This window comes from Nothoprocta perdicaria, unplaced genomic scaffold (genome assembly GCF_003342845.1).
Source record: "Nothoprocta perdicaria isolate Ctin4 unplaced genomic scaffold, notPer1 scaffold_260, whole genome shotgun sequence".
NCBI lineage: Eukaryota > Metazoa > Chordata > Aves > Tinamiformes > Tinamidae > Nothoprocta > Nothoprocta perdicaria.
The window spans coordinates 859,029-878,163 of NW_020455489.1; the positions used below are offsets into that span (position 1 = coordinate 859,029).

The following is a 19,135-nucleotide window of genomic DNA, read 5'->3' on the forward strand; positions in this document are numbered from 1 at the left end:
GCGCGGCGCGTCCCGCCGCGGGAGGCGGCGCCGGTTCGCGTCCCAATCCGGGTCAGGCCGGACTCCGGGCCCGAATGCGGAGTTGCTCCGGCCTCGCTGTATTCCCCGTTTTCGAGGCTGCCTCGGCAACGGCGCGGACTTTTTTTTTTGCGGCGCGGGCAGGAGGGTCCCTCCGTGGCCGGGAAGGAGGCTGCTAAGATGGCGGCGCCGGCGGGGCGGCGCGCGGGAGGCTCCGGCTGCGGCTCCGCGTGAGGGGCGCCGCGCGTGGGGAGCGCCCCGGCCCGCGGCGAGCGGCGGGGCCCCGCGCGGGAGCATGAGCGAGTTCCGCATCCACCACGACGTGAACGAGCTGCTGAGCCTGCTGCGCGTGCAGGGCGGCGAGGGCGCCGAGGTCTACATCGAGCTGCTGCAGAAGAACCGCACGCCCTACGTGACCACCACGGTGTCGGCGCACGGCGCCAAGGCGAGCGGCCCCCCGCCACCCCCGGCCGTCGCCGCGCGGGGATGCGTGTGGAGCCGCCGTCCCAGTGGGCTTCACAACCCACCCGGATGGTGCGCCGTGCTCCGGGTGTCCCTGCAGGAGCTGGTTGGACTGGGTGGTCTCCAGAGGCCCCTTCCAACCTCAGCCGTCCTGCGATCAATGGAGGGTTTCGAGGGGACGGGCCTGGCCCTTCCCGGCCGTGGGGCGAGAGCCCGTGGACACCGCGAAGCCCAGGGCGGCAGCGGGAGGCTCCGGGCTCCCCTTTCCTGGAGGTGCTCGGCGCCTCTCCGGACGCGGTGCGGCCCRAGTGAGCCCGCTCGAGCAGGGTGAGGGGCACCCAAAGGGTCCCTGCGGCCTCGGGCACCCCTCGCTCGCTGCTGGAGGGTGCGCCGGCCCCACAAGGAGCAATCCCACATCGGTGTTCCTCGGCGTGAGCTCCCCGGGCGGGTGGCATGGCCCAGACCTGGCACCGTGCCGCACCTGCAGCGGCGGTGTCGGCTTTGATTAGAAGGACCGAGGGTTGGAACAAACAAAATAGGGATGAAGTAACAAGCGGATTCATCCTTCCGAAACCTCTTCCCTGGAGTGCCTTGCCTGTGATTGCCACGTTCTGTGGCAGAAGGGTGCGATGATGTTGTGTATTGGACGTTTAATATTAACGTGGTGTCTTACAGGTAAAGATAGCAGAGTTTTCTCGAACTCCCGAGGACTTCTTAAAGAAGTATGATGAGCTGAAGTCTAAAAACACAAGGCATCTGGACTCCTTGGTGTATCTGCTGTCAAAGCTCACGGAAGACAAGGAGGTTTGTTTCTGCATTAGAAGGGAATCCGCTCCAGGTATTCAGCAGCAGTAGTGGCAGTGCAGTGGCTTTCAGTAGGACACGCTGTTGGATGACAGCGTTCAGGGAAACACACCGAAACCAACACAAGACAGGCCGCTGTAACTGAGGTACTAGAGTGAATTACACAAGTGAGGTTTCACCAAGACGTTCGGGTTAATCCTTTGGTTTCGGCTTGTGAGGTTGGGAGGGAGGGAAATTCTGGAGAGCAGAGGAATTGGCAGATCCTTTGGCTAATGAAAGGTGAGGAAATATCTGGTGGTGTCAAGGAAACTTGGTGCAGGTGCCCTGCAAGAAGTTAACTCGCTCAGCCCTGTAAGCGCCAGCACGGTGGGGCCCGTTTGGTGGTACATCCTTTTGGGGTTTCTTCTTCCTTTGTAAAGAAGAAATGTCCATTGGCACAGCGTTTTTAACGCTCACACCAATGTGTTAATTAATGCCTTCATTGTTAATTAATTAATGCCTTCAATCAGGTTGGGAGTTAACGTTGACAACAGAGAACAAGAATTATTCTGTGTAATGTGTACAGTGTCCTGCRTGGCACAGGGCTAAAATTTAATGCTCAGAAAACAAATTTGTGGTACAAGATTTGAAGTGCCCTAAGTGCAGAGGGAGGTTATGGACCTCTGTCATTATGGGGCMCTGTAGGACACAGGACACTGGGACAGAAATAGCTTTGRTCCRSGTTAATGCAGCCAATTTTAGGCTCTTCTGCCTTTTGCTTTTTACTGTGTGCTGACTGGTGTTGACAAGACCCCTTCTTCTTCTGTGTGTGTGCGCAGACGCTCCAGTATTTGCAACAAAACGCCAAAGAACGGGCAGAACTCGCGGCAAATGCGGCCGCCGCCGCCGGTGGCACCAATTTTTCCATCCCCTCGTCCGCTTCCAAGATATCTCTGCAGGAGCTCGAGGAGCTGCGCAAGCAGCTGGGCAGCGTGGCGGCCAGCTCCAGCGCGCAGCAGGTAGCCGTCCTCCCCGGCCTCGGCCGTGGCAGCTCCCTGCTCTTCACGTGGGTACCTGTGCTCCTTGTTCCCCGGGGCAGTTGTCTACGCAGATAATCCAAGCTGCCTCTCAGATTTCTCTTTTGGTTTATATTAAATATTCAAAGTGAAGGCAGCCTTTTCTGTTCAAGTGAATTGAGGCAGGCCAAGCCTTCCCTTTCAGGTGACTGTTTTAAGCTGCCCTGACATTCCCCCTTCTGCCTGTAGCTGTGCTTGCTCGGGATCTTTGCATTTACCGTGCCCTTATTATTTTCCCCTTTCTCACTACGGTTTCTGCTCTCTGATACATGGCAGAAAAAACATCCTGCAGTCACTCCCGTTGTGGTGTGAACGTAGCCACGTGAAACAAAATGATTTGGCTGTTTGCACGTGAAACAAAATGATTCCAGTTAAGGGCAGGAAGGAGGGAGAACAAGTCCGCTACAGTTTGTGTGCAGACTTGCTCAAGGAAGAAATAAAAGTGCTGCTTGTGCCTGCTGCCTCTCACATCGCTTGTCGCTGCTGGTGGAAGTTGGGCTCCATCCGTTGTCATCTTGGTGTCCGCTCTTTGCGTGGTCACGGGTTGTTCCCGGGTCACCCCTYCGCCTTCCCGTGGCCTCTCCGGCTCCTTCCACTTCTCCTCACCGGCTGTTTGCTCTGGCTTTGCTGTGAACCCCCTTGTTGCCTTCCCTCCCTGGCACAAGGCTGTGGTGCAGAGACCCTTTGGAAGGAGGGACAAATAGGTAAAAAACCAGCGAGCTCTGCAGCACTGAGACCAATAGACTGGGAGGTAATGGGAGATCGTATCTAAAAGACCAACTCGTGCACTATCTATTTTTAAGTGATTGATTTACAGCATTTTCTGCGAAAAATACAAAATTACAGTTTAGCTTCTGAATGAAAATGTTTCTCTCTCTCTCATTTTTTTTCCCTCTGCCAACAGCCTCTTGAGGTTACACGAAAAATGCTCCGAGATAAGCAAAACAAGAAGAATTCCGGGCAGCCCATCCCAGTGTTCCCATCCTGGGTGTACGAGAGACCGGCTCTTATTGGCGATTTCTTAATTGGCACCAGTTTGAGCACCGACACAACAGTACCTATAGGTTTGTGGTACACAGAGGAAAATTGCTTTAACGTTTTGTGTGTTGTACATGTTCAGAGGCATCWTTTGGATTCCATCCTACTCCGGGTGAAAGCAAAAATTGCTGTCTTGGACAGGGGTGCAGGGAAAGAAAAAGCCTTGTTTGTTATTGAAAGCCTGTGGTGATTTCCAGCCCCGTATCCGGGTGTGTGAGCTGGTCTGTGTTTTGAGTTTCCTRGTCCCTTTTTTTCTGTCTTGAGTCACAGCCGTCATAAAACCCTACTGTAGGAGTCTCGAGAGGACAGAGGCTCCTGGAGGAAACCTGTAGCTTCTTCCAGATGTGGATTTAGGCTGTGCTTAAGGGAGGAAATAAAAGCTCTAGACTCACTGTTATAGGGGCCTTTAGATAGCCTGCTTACAGTGGTTTGTTTCCAGCCAGCACAGGAATCATTTGGTCTGTCAGAGTTTGGGAACGGCCACGGCAGCCTCTCCACACACGGATTGTTGGCTTGCTTTTACTAGTTTTTACTATTTTTAATCTAGTGTCCTGATTCAGGTAGCAGGRCAGGGCATTTCCCTGTTGTCCAAAGGTTCTCGTAGCTGCAGGGGAACTTTGGGTGCGTTTSATGCTTATGTTTTACAGTATATTCTTCAAAACTTTTGACCTTTGCACGGCTGAAACTTAGAAGTTTTTTTTTCCCCTAGAGTCTGTAAAGGAGTCTTATGACACTAAAAGTCCTCCAGCATCCAAAAGAGTCCTAGAAAGTGGGGCAGATGATTTTGAAGTTGATCCTGACTCAAGGCTTATTTCTGTGTGTGGGTTTTGCTCTGCATGAGCAACTTCTGACTGGTGGAATGTCCTCCTCTCAAGTTTCAGGGCCTAGATCAACAGAGAGCGAGTACAAGTACTATGGCATGCTGAAATTGCTCAAATTCTCTCTTTTCTTTTTGCCCTTTYTTTTCAAATAGGCACTTTGCCACTRGCCTCCCAAGAATCCGTGATCGTGGAGGACTTGTTGTATGTTCTGATTGGGGTGGATGGAARATACATCACAGCGCAGCCCCTCGTGGGCAGGCAGAGCCGAGCCTTTCTAGTTGACCCCAACTTGGACTTGTCCATCAAAGAGCTGGTGACCAGGATCCTTCCCGTGGCAGCAAGCTACTCCGCGGTCACCAGGTACCAAGCTGACATCTTTTTTTCACATGGGGGGGATGTTTTCTTGACGTGGAATGGAGCCAGGGAATCTGTCAGCGTGCAGGTGTTAGCTTCCAAGCTTAGTTTAAGTCTGTCAGGGTACCAAGTGAAAATGCTGGCTCTTCCAAGTGGTTGTGGCCCCGATTCCTGATGCTGGCTTTCTCCTCCCCGCTGCTGGCTCATTTGTGCATCCTCTTCATGGCTGTACATAAAGGCCAGTGGATCTGCCTGTTTATTCTGGCTTGTCTCATCTGTTCTGCTGCGGTTTTCTTCTCGTTTCCTGCTTTTCGCTTCCCTGTGGGTGTCTAGGACTGAGACAACTTCTACGTCTGCTGCTCCCTAGAGCCTGGTCACTACACGTTGCACCTCACAGACACAGTATACACATCTACATCTGTTCTAAGCTCCCTAAAAGATCAGCAGAGACAGCCAAGCTTTTAGGCAGTGACTTGTGTGATGTTTTACCCCCTGTTCCTGCAGGTGAGATGAACTGTGGTCAGCAGCATCTCCCTCCGCTAACACGGGTGGAGCCATTTAGATSTGAGGAGGGGAATCCTCTCTGTGGCACGTGGAGTCAGAAACCAGCAGCAGTAGCTGCAGCAGCAGCAGGAGATTCCTCTCCCCTAATATATTGTATAGGCTATCCCCTTGTAAATGTTATCTCTGACTTTTCTATATACTGGTTATGTACCACTTGGAGACTGGTGTGCTGTCCGATACATGATTGTACTCTCAATTCTTATGCCACATGCTGAAGATAAAATTCCTGGAAGCTGTAGAAGTTGCTTTACCCAAAAGAGGGTTTTTTTTTTTTCCCTTTTGCAGGTTTATAGAGGAAAAGTCTTCCTTTGAGTATGGCCAGGTAAATCATGCTTTGGCTGCGGCTATGCGGACCCTGATCAAGGAGTACATGATACTTATTACCCAGCTGGAGCATCTCCAGAGACAGGGACTTCTGTCGCTGCAGAAGCTCTGGTTTTATATCCAGCCCACAATGAGGACCTTGGAAATTCTTGCCTCGCTTGGTAAGTTCAGAAAATGCAGTTGTTACTGCACAACAGGAGCTCTGAAAACTCTTTGAAGCGCCCTTACGTGCAGGGCACTTCCATTTTGTGCCCAAGGAGTGTTGCACATCAGTCAATCWTCCAGATTGGCAGCAGCTTGGGGTCCTTCGGATCCCGTGTTGCCTTGTTCCCAGCACAGTTCTCCTGTGTATTTCTTCTTCAGTCCCTTTGTTCCCCTGGCATCCCCTGAGGTTTCAGGGAGCACCCTGGACATGCGGACTTGCTGTCAGCTGTCTGTGGCAGCACCGATTCTGGGATCTGCTTCCCGGGGTCTGTTTAGTTGTCCGTTCGATATCGGAATACTCTGACTCTTCTGTTGTCTTCGGAGCCTGGCTCAGTCCTTCSGTGTGCTCTCAGGAGCCTCAGTTTTTGTTATGGACAACAGGTAATTCTTGGTGACAGAGCAGCCGCGCTCTCTGTGTGTTGTGAATCGTTCCTGCTGTTATCTGAAAGGTGTCCGCTAGACAGGTAGGCTTTTCTTGGCCTCARCATTTTTCTGCCTCTTCCATTGCCTTGATCCCCGCTATTTTGGGATGTTTTTCCAAACCGAATCACTCGCCCTTCCCTCTAGTTATGTGAAAGTCTGTTTCAGCTCCCTGTCGTGTAGTCCTTCAGATTCCTGCTTTCTTTTGGCTTTCCTTGTAGCTGTCGCATCAGCCAGAAGAGTTGGGGGCGACTGGGGCAGCTGCATCTGCTTCTGTCCGTTGTCTTCCTCAAAGACAGGTCGTCCTCCAGACTTGCATAGCCACGTGCTGCGCTTGGTGTGGAGGAGCTGCATCCATCTCCACCTGCCTTCTCCACAACCATCCATGAGACAGCAGGGGAATGCGCTAGGATTCCCTTTGTCTGGATAACAAGGCCAGCTCCCTCCAGCTTCCTTTGCATTCCTGGACATCACAGCTCCCCATCTTCAGGAGCTTCTCATGAGCTCTCTCCACCGTCGCTTTTGTGCCAGGATTTCGAACCAAACACAATACTGAGGTCCGGAAGAGGAACAAGGAAATCTCTATTCTGTGTGGAATCTGGCCTTGGGTGATCCCTCTTCCCRGTCACATTTCCTAAAATTGCTTTCSTGGAATACAACGATTGGTCAATGAAGTTAAAGTTGAACCCAGTGTGAACATCACGGCCCTGTACCCTTCTTGCCCTGTCCCTAACACCACTTTGCAACATGCCTTTTAGTTAACCTCCTGAAGACAGATTTCTGTCGGTGCCCCTTTCCATCTGGAAGCCTTTGGACTCTGATCCACCTKGTGTCCACCCGAGCTTAGTTGTGCTTCACTGCAGGGGTGATTTTGGTTGCTGTTTTGTGTCAGCGTGGGTCATTTAGGTTTTTGTTTTGGGGTGTTGCGCTGTCCTGGGGTGACTYGGTGCCTTCATCCAAGTTTTGTCTCTCTCTGCAGGAGGAGTTTGCATCTGGCTTCCAGATTGGTGACTTAGTAGTTGATTAGTTGAGCGCTCTTTAACTTTTACATTACTTTTACCTGCCATAGCCTGTGCAATTAATCCATACTTTTAAATGAAGAACATTAAAACCCATCTTTGTTTGTTAAATTCTAGCTACTTCTGTGGATAAAGGCGAGTGTATGGGAGGATCAACCCTGAGCTTACTCCACGACAAGACTTTCAATTACACTGGAGACAGCCAGGCCCAGGAGCTGTGTCTGTATTTGACCAAGGCAGCCAGCGTGCCTTACTTTGAAATTTTGGAGAAGTGGATATATCGAGGCATCATTAATGATCCGTACAGGTAAGGAACAGTTAAGAATTTGGTTTTGCTGCTGGGTTTTGCTTCTCAGTGCACACATCTTCTGTGGAGTCGGTGGAGTCTGCAGCAGCGTGTAGATGAGGCAGCGTGGCCAGGAAGGGGAGCTCTTGGGACGTGCCCGCCTGCATTTCCTATCTGATTCCGTGGCTCTATGTTCAGAGCTCTTGTCGCTTGCTCTGGTTGTCCAAATTGAAGGAAATGATGTGAAAAATCCTTCAACAAGGCAGGTCAAGCACAAAATCCATTCACATTCCACCTTCTCCTGCCTGTTCCCCTCTAACATCCTCATCTTTGTCAGGTGAGACCCCTTGTCATGGAGTGCGAGTGCATTAAGTCGCTGGCTCCGTGCTAAAGGTAATCTGCCAACCATTGGAACTAGCAATCTCTGGAGTTTCTTAGTTTTTATAGAGTGACTTAAAGCATTTTCCTGTGTTAGGTAGGATAGATGGCTTTTCTGTTTCCCACGTTTTCAGAATCCTATGCCAGGGAAGGGGAGCGGAAGCTAAAATAGCAGGAAAAGACTCCGCTCCGGTGGTGGGAAGGCAGAGAAGGAGCAGCTTCCTCACCTGGGTACTGGCAGCTAGATTGGGGGGCCCATCAACAATGAATAATGCTTTTCCTGTACTAAATACAGGCTAATTTTGGTTCCAGCKTGCAATGTATCCTCGTGAGACCTTATTTCTGATGGAGCAAGTTACCAGTTGACAGGTTAAAAMCCAAAAATCCTCATTGTACCAAATTTGTGCTTCTCAACCTGTGCTTTACCCGTTCAGTGAGTTCATGGTGGAGGAACACGAGTTGCAGAAGGAGAAGATCCAGGAGGACTATAATGACAAGTACTGGGATCAAAGATACACTGTGGTTCAGCAGCAGATCCCCTCGTTCTTGCAGAAGATGGCAGACAAAATCCTGAGCACGGGTAGGTAACAACACGCTCGTGGTGTATGAACAGTCCAAGGTAAGCCTTGGCCTTCTGTATGCAAAGTCTTGGTAAATGTTGCTGTGCTTTGGCAGCCTACGGGGCTGCAGTTCTCAGAAGAACAGAAAAAGAATCAGAAAAATAAATGGCTTTTTGGAATCCCCTAAACAAATCCTGACTCATTCTTTCTTTTTGTTCCTAGGGAAATATTTAAACGTTGTGCGAGAATGTGGACGTGACGTTACSTGCCCCGTGGCTAAAGAGGTCATCTATACTTTAAAAGAGAGAGCGTATGTGGAACAAATAGAAAAAGCATATAACTACGCTAGCAAAGTCCTCCTCGACTTCCTGATGGAGGAGAAGGAGCTGGTAGCTCACTTAAGGTTTGATTTATTTTAATAAATTTCTGTTTAAGACTTAGCTCCTGATAGAGAATGTAACATTTCAGCTTTAGCTTCTTTCCATGGGGTATATTTATTGATTTTTCTTTTTCCCTCGGTTTCCATTGGAAATGTTGACCTGGAAAAAAAAAAAAAAMAGAWTTGTTGGGTTTTTTTTTTCCCCCCCTGGAGAATATTATAGTGTAAAAAATTATAAAAATATTGGGGTGGACAGGACATAAATTCCTCTATGTRAATCAAGCTTTTAGTTTGTTTTCATCTTTATAAAACAATAAAAAAAATTACCTACATATCCAGAAGACCAAGGCAGCAGCACGACAGGGCTGTGGGTTGGTGCTGGAAGCTGTGTTATCCCGACCCAGCAGTGATCRGGAGTCTGCATCCTCACTGCTTTATGGCTGTGCTGATACCACCTGTGTGCAGGCATCACATGCAGCCTTTGGCCAGAAGCAGTTTTCATCCTCACGCTCTTCTGTGAGCTGTTTCCAGTCTCCTGGTCCACTGCAGGTCACTCCGTGCCAAGTGAAGATGGAAATTCATGCTTCACAGTGCAGCAAAACTCAACMCAGATACCTGGAATACTTCAAAAATCAGTAGATACTTGTTCATTTGCAGGAGACCAAGACCCTGCTCTGACTTAGCAGCTCCCTCTTGGGTAGGTCTTGGCTCTTTGCAGGCTGCCTTGTCCTTCAGGATAGGAGTGTGACCCTGTGCTCAGCAGCCTAGAGCAAGCTTTCTTTTCATAACAAAAAAAAAGAACAGCAATGGTTGCTCTTTAAACACTTCATGAATTGTCTCTTMATTTTCTCGAGCAGATCTATAAAGCACTATTTCCTGATGGATCAAGGGGACTTCTTTGTCCACTTCATGGATCTCACGGAAGAGGAACTTAAGAAGCCCGTAGACGACATCGTAACCACCAGGCTAGAGGCTTTGCTTGAATTAGCCCTGCGCATGAGCACGGCCAACACGGATCCTTTCAAGGATGATTTAAAGGTGAGAGTACGGCCAAGCAGAATATCACTGCGTTTGAGCAGGTAACCTGCTACGTATTGGGAAAATCTGCATGCCTGTGAGGGCTTTATGAAAGGGCAGCGAGGGAAAACAGAGCTGATGACCATGCCCCTCTACATCTTCCCTGCATAAGCTTTTTCACCCAGGTTTGCAACTGGAAACACACGTCCTGGCCAAGGGGAAATGCGTTTTTGGTGGTTCTGTGCGCAGAGAAAGTGCTTTTAATTAGCAGTCAGCTAATTAGTGTGCTGTATGCTGAGAGCTGAACACCTCTGGCGCGGCTGAGGCGTCTGCTGCAGTGCTGTTGAGAACCCACCCTTTCCACATGGGCTCTGGGTTGACTTGGTGGCTTGGGAGCGCCTCCCATGACTTGCACGTGGCACAAGCTCCTCTGTCACGTGCCTGTTTTTCACCCCGTGGCTTCGTTTGCTCCCGCTCCCGGTTTCCGTGCAGATTGACTTGATGCCCCACGACCTCATCACGCAGCTGCTGCGCGTGCTGGCCATCGAGACAAAGCAGGAGAAGGCCATCATCAGCGCGGAGCCCACGGAGCTCACGCTCAGCGGCCTCGAGGCCTTCTCCTTTGACTACATCGTGAAGTGGCCTCTGTCCCTCATTATAAACAGGTGAGGGAGCAGTCGCAGCGTCACAGGATGGTTGAGGTTGGAAGGGACCTCTAGAGACCATCTAGTCCAACCTTCCTGCTCCAGCAGGGACACCCAGAGCGTGGGGCACGGGGCAGCATCCGGGCGGGTTGGGAAGATCTCCCGTCTCCAGAGAAGGAGACTCCACAACCTCCTTGGACAGCCTGTTCCAAGGCTCTGTCACCCTCACACCCAAGAAGTCCTTCCTCACGTGGAGAGGGAGCTGCCTGGGTTTCAGCTTGGACCCGATGCCCCTTGTCCTGAGAAGAGTTTGGCCCCCTTCTCCCTACATTCACCCCTCGGGTACTTGGGCACGTGGATCAGATGCCCTTTCAGTCTTCCCCAGGCCAAACAGGCCCAGCTCACTTAGCCTTCCCTCATACGAGAGGTGCTCCAGCCCCTTCATCATCTTCACTGCTCTGCTCCGGACCGTCCCTAGAAGCTCCATATCCCTCTTATATTGGGGAGCCCCGTGGAAGGAAAACAGAGCACAAGCTTTTTGCCTGGACTTCCGAATTGTTTCSGAGAGGAAAGAGAATTAAGAAGAGCCCCCAAAACGTCACCAGGAGATTTCTCTCGTGCCTTGCTCCTTTTGAAATCTTTGCCTAGCGAGATGGGCGCGTTAGCTCTGCTGGTGACTATGGCAGTGAAAACACTACGTGGTGGTTTCACAAACTGTATCGACTGGAGCTCTGGAGACACCTACACTGGAGCGTCTGAGTGCAGACCTGAATCCGGTCCCCGCAGCTATAAATAAGCCTCCCCATCTGCTCCTGGYGGCGAGCTGCTGGCAGCAGAGCGCTGCCTGTAGCTTGGAAACAGGTTTGCTTTCTCCTTCCGGAGATTCCTGGTGAATTGTTTGGGCAGTCCTGGTGGTCTTAGCCCAGCAGGTGCCTGACCGCAGCCTTCCAGCGCTTCATCCCATCGTGTGTGTGAGGGGCCTTTTCCAAGCGCAGCCCAAGGGGAGGAGAGGTGGAAGCCGGTGGTGGACCCGGTAGCGAGAAATAAGGAGGAGGGGACTCCCTGGAGGGGATTTGTTCTTTGAGATGGTCAAAGATGTGATTTTTGTTTTAATTTGGCTTGCGTTACGCAGAACAGCGGGGGTCTGAAGGCCTAAGAAACACGCTGCGCAGAGACACGTTGCTTCTGAGCAGCCTCAGTCTTCGCAGCTTCACTTGGCCTTCATAGCCAGGCAGAATCTGAATGGTTTTCTCCTTCCTTTTCAGGAAAGCACTGACAAGATACCAGATGCTTTTCAGACACATGTTCTATTGCAAACATGTGGAAAGACAGTTATGCAACGTGTGGATCAGCAATAAGACTGCCAAGCAGTTCTCCCTGCATTCAGCTAAGTGGTACGGCCGTTTTTCCTGGTGGATCATTTTTCATTTTCTGATTTTCCTTGTTACTAGATATATCCTGACTAGATCTATATATATATATACCCCTCATGACATGAGTCGGGTTGTTTTTAATGTGAAACAGATCGCTACATATCTCTGAAGACAAAGAACATGCAGCTCTATTATCTCGTTCTGTCTGTGGGGGTGGGTTTTCCTCTTGGGATTTGCACTCCAGGTGCTGCGGAGCGAGCAGGAGAGCCTTGCTTCRCCGAGCCAGCTCTGCCCTGATCCTTGCTGGTGTTTGCTCTCCCTGATCTGTGTGGGTCCAATATCTCCCCTAGGTTTGCTGGAGCTTTCACGCTGCGGCAGCGGATGCTGAACTTTGTCCAGAACATCCAGTATTACATGATGTTCGAAGTGATGGAGCCAACGTGGCACGTTCTTGAGAAGAACCTGAAGCTGGTGAGTGTGAGGTGAAAGCTAAGGCTTAAGTCACCAAATTTAACATAGGGAAGAATTCCCGGTTTCAGTTATTGCAGGTCACCTGAGACCTTTTGTTGGAGACGCCGCCTTCAGACACGTCTTCATTTCAACCCATGTGCTGCCAGCAGCCTCAGCATCCTTCAGGGCTTTCAGATCTCTGGGAAGGGAGGGCCTGGAGCACGGTCCCTACCAGGAGAAGTCAAACCGTAGGCAATGCACCCACGCATACACACCCATATGGACATACATACATACCCATACGTTCTTACGCCAGCACAGGCACCCCTGAAGTGAACAGCTCTGTGCTGCCAGCCAAGTCGGCCGTCAGCTTCAGCGCTCCTTATTTTTCCAGCTGCTCCCCAGGGATGAGAGATCCACAGTTTCCAGGTGAAATCTCAATGTAAATGAAAGCATCCTTCTTTTACAATCAGAGCGAGCAGAACTGGCTCTTTGGCCTCYTTAAGCAGCAGACTGGGGCACTTTTTCCCACTCATTGGCATTTTAGGACAGGAAAGGATGGTGCTTACCAGCCCGATGGAACGCCGTTTTCCTTGGCAGAGTTCTTTCCTGTGACCTTTCACTTGAAGCTGTGCTGCCCTCTGCCTAAAAATGCAGCTCAGATCTTCGTCTTCACCACGTCTTTGTCTTCATCAAGACAACTAGTGCCCCCCTCACATCAGAGAGCAGTGTTTAGCCCTGTTCTCTACCAGCTGTTTGAAAACTGGAGGTTTTTTGTTTGTTTTATCACTACTTCTGATGAAGCTGGGCAGGTACCTGGGCAATTTTAGTCCCATGGCTCTTCCCCAGCCTTGGCACATGCCACAGAATTCTAGAGTGGGAAGTTTTTCTTTGTTTGTTTGTTTTAGCTAGCCTTGTTTAAAAYTGAAGTCTGAAACACTCCGTTGACATCACAGAGATGGACTAACATTTTACAGGACCCTTCAAAAGTAAATTTCCTCCTCATTTTTTTTTTTTTTAACCTGCATATTTTAAGCCCTGTAACTTAATGACCTTTCAGGTTCTTTGATTTCGTTTCCTCTTTTCCATTCATGGGACCCGTCTTTACTGAGATCAGAAAGATGATAGCAGGTGAGCTTCAGGGAGAGGGCATGCTGAGGAGATGGAAGACCAAAGGAGCATGCAACAGGTCACTCCAGTCTGAGCCTCGCTGCCAGTGGGAGGTTTGCGTGGAAGAAACTTGTTTGAAARGGGGTTGTGGCAAATGCAAGATGAAGAAAAGCCTCTGAAAGTCTCTTGAGTTCAAGAGTTTAAGTATCTCTGCATGTCCTGGTGCATCTCCTAGCCCACATACTGGGTTAGAGCATGGGTTCAGGGCAGTGCAGCAGCCTCAGCCTATCACTTTTTATGACTAAAAACTGCTCTCCTGTAACAGGCTTCTAACATTGACGACGTGCTGAGCCACCACACGAGCTTCCTGGACAACTGCCTCAAGGACTGCATGCTGACCAACCCGGAGCTGCTGAAGATCTTCTCCAAGCTCATGTCCGTCTGCGTCATGTTCACTAACTGCATGCAGGTACGCACGGCGTCCCTTCCTGCTCCAGGGCCAGCTGCTTTGGTTGCCAGCCAGCCACCACCGTCCCTGCTCGCCACGTGACACCTCTTGTCCTAAAGACCCTAGGAGAAGTCTCTGCTCTTTCAGCCAACCAAATTACAAAATCATATCCACACTTTTTCCCAAAGTGCTTCGTGGGGCTTCTCCCTCTTCTAGACTCTGCTCTGTCAATGTTGAGCTCAGGTTCAGGTGAACTTTAGCCAGTCCTGCAGCAGAATTTGAGGTGTAAGGTGTAAGTTGCTCTTTAGTTTTTGGCCTAGTTTTGTGGGGACTGATAGGACCCATGGAGACTGATTCCTGCATCAGGCTCTATCAGTGTCTTGGGGAGCCCGGAGCCAACTATACCGTGAAGTTAAGTGAGCTTTATCTATTAACCTTTTAATTCTAATCTCAGAACTCACTTCCATGGAGCTTAGCTCATTGCATGGCCAGGAGAATCAAGTCAGACTCGTTCCTTGTCATCACGATGAAAACAGGCTCTAACTGTTGCTCCAACCCTCTGGCTTTCCTAGAGGTTCACCCAGAGCATGAAGCTGGATAGTGAGATGGATCGACTCACCTTAGAGCATGGCACGATGCTGGGTCCACCAACAGAGGAGGAGCGGGCTGAAGAGGCTGCGAAGAAGAAGCTGACTAACAAGGTTGGACAAAGGAGGGACGGTTGGGCCCTTCCTTTTCTGAATGCTGCTCGGGGTTTCGGGCTGCTCGGGATGGCTCTCTTGCCTCTTGGGGATCCTCTGGCCCCAAACCTGGCATCTTGGCAGAGCTGTGGGCAATTCTTGGGGGAAGCTYGGAGCGCAGAGGCTGCTTCCAAGACTCGCTCTTCCAAATGAGTCACTGCTCTCGTTTGGAAGCTCTCAGGTGTGTTTTGAGCCGTGCAGCGTGAATCAGCACACCCGTGGCACCTCTCCTCCTTTCCCTTGCCAGCTTTTAGCAGAGCACGCCGACAGCCTGCACCTGACGGCCGGYTTCGAGGCAACCATCAACAAGTTCGACAGCAATTTCTCAGCGCACCTCCTGGACCTGTTGGACAAACTGAGCGTGTACAGCACCAATGACTGCGAGCACAGCATGCTCAACATCATCTAYAGGTGAGCCAGTGCTTTCCTCCTCCTAATTGCCTCTCCTCTGTTCCCCAGCTCCGGAGAAACGATTGCTGGTTGGTAACTGTGCACGTCTGCGCCATCAGTGAACACACCAAAACTGCAACAAGTTTTGCTTTGCATTTCATTGAAAGAAAAAAAACATATATATACATATATATATACACATATATATACACACACACGCATATCTGTATGAATTAAGTGAAATTAGTCTTATCAGTGTTGTAAATCTCCTCCAAGAGAGTTTTCGTGGAGATTATCTCACTGTGTAGACAAACTTTGCCTGAGTAAACTTATTCTGAGTACAGCGTAAGTAATCCAGGAGGAGAGAGCTGTGCAAGGGGTCCGTGGGAGCCGGCTGTTCCGGAGCAGGAGCGTTGGCTCCGGCAGGACGTGACTCCCGAGCTGTGGTGGCTGCGGAGGCAGCTCTTCCAAATATGGGGAGCTGGTTTTTACATGGGATACTTCCTCCTGCAGGAGAAAGGAGAAGGATGGTGATTCACCAGTACTCAAGAAAACAAGATGCCTTCGTTGGCACTTTTTGCTGAGGATGGTGACTTAAGTTGCAGTCAGCTGTTGGGGAGAGGGTCTCTGTCCTTTGTCCCCAGGGATTGTCATGCCCTGGTTCTGTGATAGGGCAGCAGAGCTTTGTGTCTTTGTACTGGCAGGGCTGTCTGTCATCGCTCTCAGGTCCTTCACACTGGACCTTCTAGGGCCGTGTGAATCTTCCCCAGCGTGCTGGCCATGGCTGAACCTTTCCTAACAGAGCAGCTCTCCCCATTTCTTTACCTGAAATTCTGTATGATAACAGGCCAGAAAGGGATTGTGCGCTCCCGTTTCTGCTCAGGAGCGCTTTAAAAAGCGAGAGCCTCGTGGTGGATGCCCAGGCCTGGCATTTAGCCCTCGCACAGGCTGTAGAAATGATTGGACCGAGTCCTAGGGCTCTGTGGCAACAGAAACCCAGGAATCAGGATGGAAACTTCCCATCGGAAATAAATAACGCCCTTGAGAGAGACGCAGAGGTGTGTGTAACATATACCACCCTTCTCTTATACATGATGACCTCTTATTCCACGTCAGAGAGGGTGGTCTCAACGTATACCAGATAAAATGCCCCTTCTGCTCAGAATTGTGGAACTGTGCTTTTATTGCTGCGATCCAGGTTAATATTCATTCAGTTTGCAGCACTGGTAAATTCTTACYGAGCAACTGAGACACAACTGGCATATTTGTAGAGCTAAGCAATAGGAAAAGGGGGGATGCAGAGGGCCTCCTTCACAGCAGCGTGGGATGCACAGTTTGCGAATCCTTGGCATGTGGAAGGGCTGCTCAAGTGTCCAGTCTTCCTCAACAGCAGTAATGGCAAAGAGTCTGCARCTGCAGGAAAGCCACAGTGGCTCTTTCACATTGCACCGGGGAAAAGGGGAAGCATTACAGCATGGTGATGTCAGGTGGATRGTTTGTTTTCAGAGTCCTCTGAAACGTTGCATGCAAATGCAGAAAGCCGGGTTCCCTCAACTCCCCGAACTGACGGTGATTTATTCAAGCGCAGCATTTACAGAGCCGGTTTCGGATGTCAGGAGGGGAGATCCTCCGCTGCAGCGTGGGGTTTTTAGCCAGTTCCCATGCACAGCTGTCCCATGCACAGTCATCACTCAGCCCAGGAGGTGGGAGAGGGCCCTCAGTCTCGCATGATGTCTCAACCCGCGGGGAGGAAAGGGATTCGGCCCGTCCACTGACCCGGGAGTTATGCTGGAATCTTCCCTCCCACGTCTTTCCTCCTTACTTCACCTTTTACTCTTCACATCCAGGTGGATGCTCTAGTCCCATCTGCTGTTGTTATTGCTTGGTGAACAAGCTTCTCTTTCCCTTGAAGACGCAGCCAGTGGAAAACGCGGAGCGCGTGCTCGGTTTGGGGATGGAGCTCCGCGTTGGCATCATAACGAGCTTGTAACGAGCAAAGCTCAGGCCAAGTTCATCCAAAAGCAGGCATTTGCCACCCTTGCTGGCTCAGCAGCATGCGCCTCATCGTGTGTCTCCCACTTAGCAGCAGCCCAGCGCGGGGAGTGCAGCAGAGGTTGGTCGCGGTGTCTTCCCTCCGCTCCGCTCTCCATCACTGCCCTCACGGAGGGCAGATGGTGCTGCCCAGGAACCGAGGAGGAGCAGAGCCCGTGCCCACCAGCCGTCCGGGAAGGGGCAGCTGTGTCTCACCCCAAACAAGCTTCTGTAAGGCCAGAACTTCTGCTAGGCACCAGCTTTCCTCTTAAGTTCCTCCTTTTCAGGCAGTTCTTCCGCAAGCAGCTTTGGAAGTGGAAGAGGGCCTCAAAGCAAAGATGCAAATGAGCCTCAGCGTTGTAAGACCTGATCAGAAATCAGTGCTTATGCCTGCCTCAGTGCCGGGTTTTCTTGCTACAAAATTTACGGAACGAAAGAGATGGGAGCTTTCCGGCCAGGAGGGAGCGGAAGATAAATTCCATCTGTCGAGGCTCTGTTTTCTGCGGTCGCGGGAAAATGTGAAGGAACAATTTGTTGCCGTTTCGGTCAGGTTGTTAAGCAACAATAGCTCAAATATTGTGCCCATTCATGTAGGGCTGCAGCAGCTTACGCAGGAAACGAAGACAGTAACTTCTGTGTGATTCACCAGCTTAGCATCGACTGTTGCTGAGGGGGGCCTGGGGACCTGTCTGTGAGAGCTGCACGTGGTAGGTGGCTTCGTAGTMCAGAAATCTAAGGAATGCCACGGGAGCAGTAGGAGTGGGTGTTTTTATGGAGTCTGAGAGGCTTCCTTTGGATTGTGGAAGAGGCAAGAGAGTGGGCTCTCCCATCTTGTCCACTTTACAGATGCATTTGAATGTATTTGGGCCACTCTTCTTTGTCCTCGAGTTAACCGTCTTCAGGGTTGTATCGCCCCGCTGTGGCTTTTGCGGAGCAGCTGGCGGTAACGCATCTGTTCAGATGTGTTTTATACAGCTGTAACGTGCGTTCTGCTGGGCGCCAAAGCTGGAGGCCAGCAGAGACGCCGGGTGATGCTGAGGGAACCTGGCCGTGCGACGCGGACGGTGCAGCTGCAGGAGATGCCACCCGCGCCCCGCGCAGCGCGACACAARTGTCCCAACCTCGCTCTGAAGAAGCTGGTCTGTCTTGTCTTTTGTTTTTGCACTCCCAGGTTGGACTTCAATGGATTCTACACGGAGCGTTTGGAGCACATGTCTGCAGAGCGAAGCCAGAAAGCAGCCCCCCTGCTTCCCCATGTGGTGGGTCCTGCCCAGTAAAGCCCAGTTTAGCTGCCAGCTTTTCTGTGCCGACAGAGAACAGGGCGTCCACTCAGTTCTAGCTGGAACTAACCTCCCATCGGGCTCCCCGTGCAAGGTGTGAGCAAACCACCAGCGTCGCTCCGAGGAACCAGGGGGTCTCCTCAAAYGTGTGTAACAGAGTGTCTCTTCCAAGAGACTTCCATCAAGTCTTTTTTTTTTTTTTTACCACATTGTAAAATGATGTATTTGTGTGTTGTAAAATTAAAAACCAAAACAACAACAACAACAAAGGTTGTTTTGTCTGCTAACAGGGCCTGTGGTGCAAATTCGTCATGGGGGACTATGTTGGGGTCAGCTCATGTGCCTCTGGCTTAGCTGGCCATCAGCTTGGTGGGGAAAGCCTAAGGTGGGCTTTGCTGCAGTAAAGCTGAGCTGCTGCTCTATGCCTCCTGAGCTGGGTTTTCAAAACCGCTGGGCAGATGTGACACTAGAATTGCATTGTCCGAGTCCTCTGTGTGTTGTTCCAGAGCACCTACAGGCATGCCCTGCCTTTTCCTCACCAGCTCCTTTGCAGGAGCCTTTTTCTAGAGTGGGATAAGAGAGAAGAGATCCCTTCTGCTCTGGTAACACAAAGCTGGTCTCCCAGCATCACAGAGAGGGAGATACCCAAGGAGAGGAGTGGGACAGCCAGTCCCGGACCTGGGGGACAGGATTCCTCCCTCGGAAACTGGAGGCTGAAGATGGAGACTGCCACCAGCCTCATGTGGCCCTTCAGGGAAGGGGCTGCTCCTCAGAGCAAGCTCTTGCCCATCGCCACGCAGGAGTCGGACGCTGCCAAAGCCTTGGGCTCAGCGCAGGCCTATGTAAGACGGCGCCTAGGCTTGCCAGCGGTGGGGCAGGTCCACAGAGGAGGGGCTGTCTCTTGCTCCACGTCACCGTTGAGCAGACTCCCGTTTTCTCCCCAGCAAGCAGTGCCGACACAGACAG

The 19,135-nt window shown here is 51.0% G+C and overlaps 1 protein-coding gene across 1 annotated transcript; it reads left to right on the plus strand.

Moving 5' to 3' along the window:
- Positions 1–290: 290 nt before the first annotated feature.
- On the plus strand, positions 291–18,366 carry TUBGCP2 (tubulin gamma complex associated protein 2). The gene is made up of 17 exons (XM_026040664.1): positions 291–463; positions 1,156–1,284; positions 2,103–2,282; positions 3,244–3,403; positions 4,351–4,558; positions 5,402–5,601; positions 7,201–7,390; positions 8,182–8,327; positions 8,530–8,710; positions 9,544–9,724; positions 10,196–10,368; positions 11,613–11,741; positions 12,071–12,191; positions 13,606–13,749; positions 14,301–14,429; positions 14,716–14,879; positions 18,061–18,366. Exons 1-17 carry the CDS (start codon positions 314–316, stop codon positions 18,164–18,166), a joined length of 2,691 nt encoding a protein of 896 aa, XP_025896449.1. The 5' UTR covers positions 291–313; the 3' UTR covers positions 18,167–18,366.
- Positions 18,367–19,135: the final 769 nt, after the last annotated feature.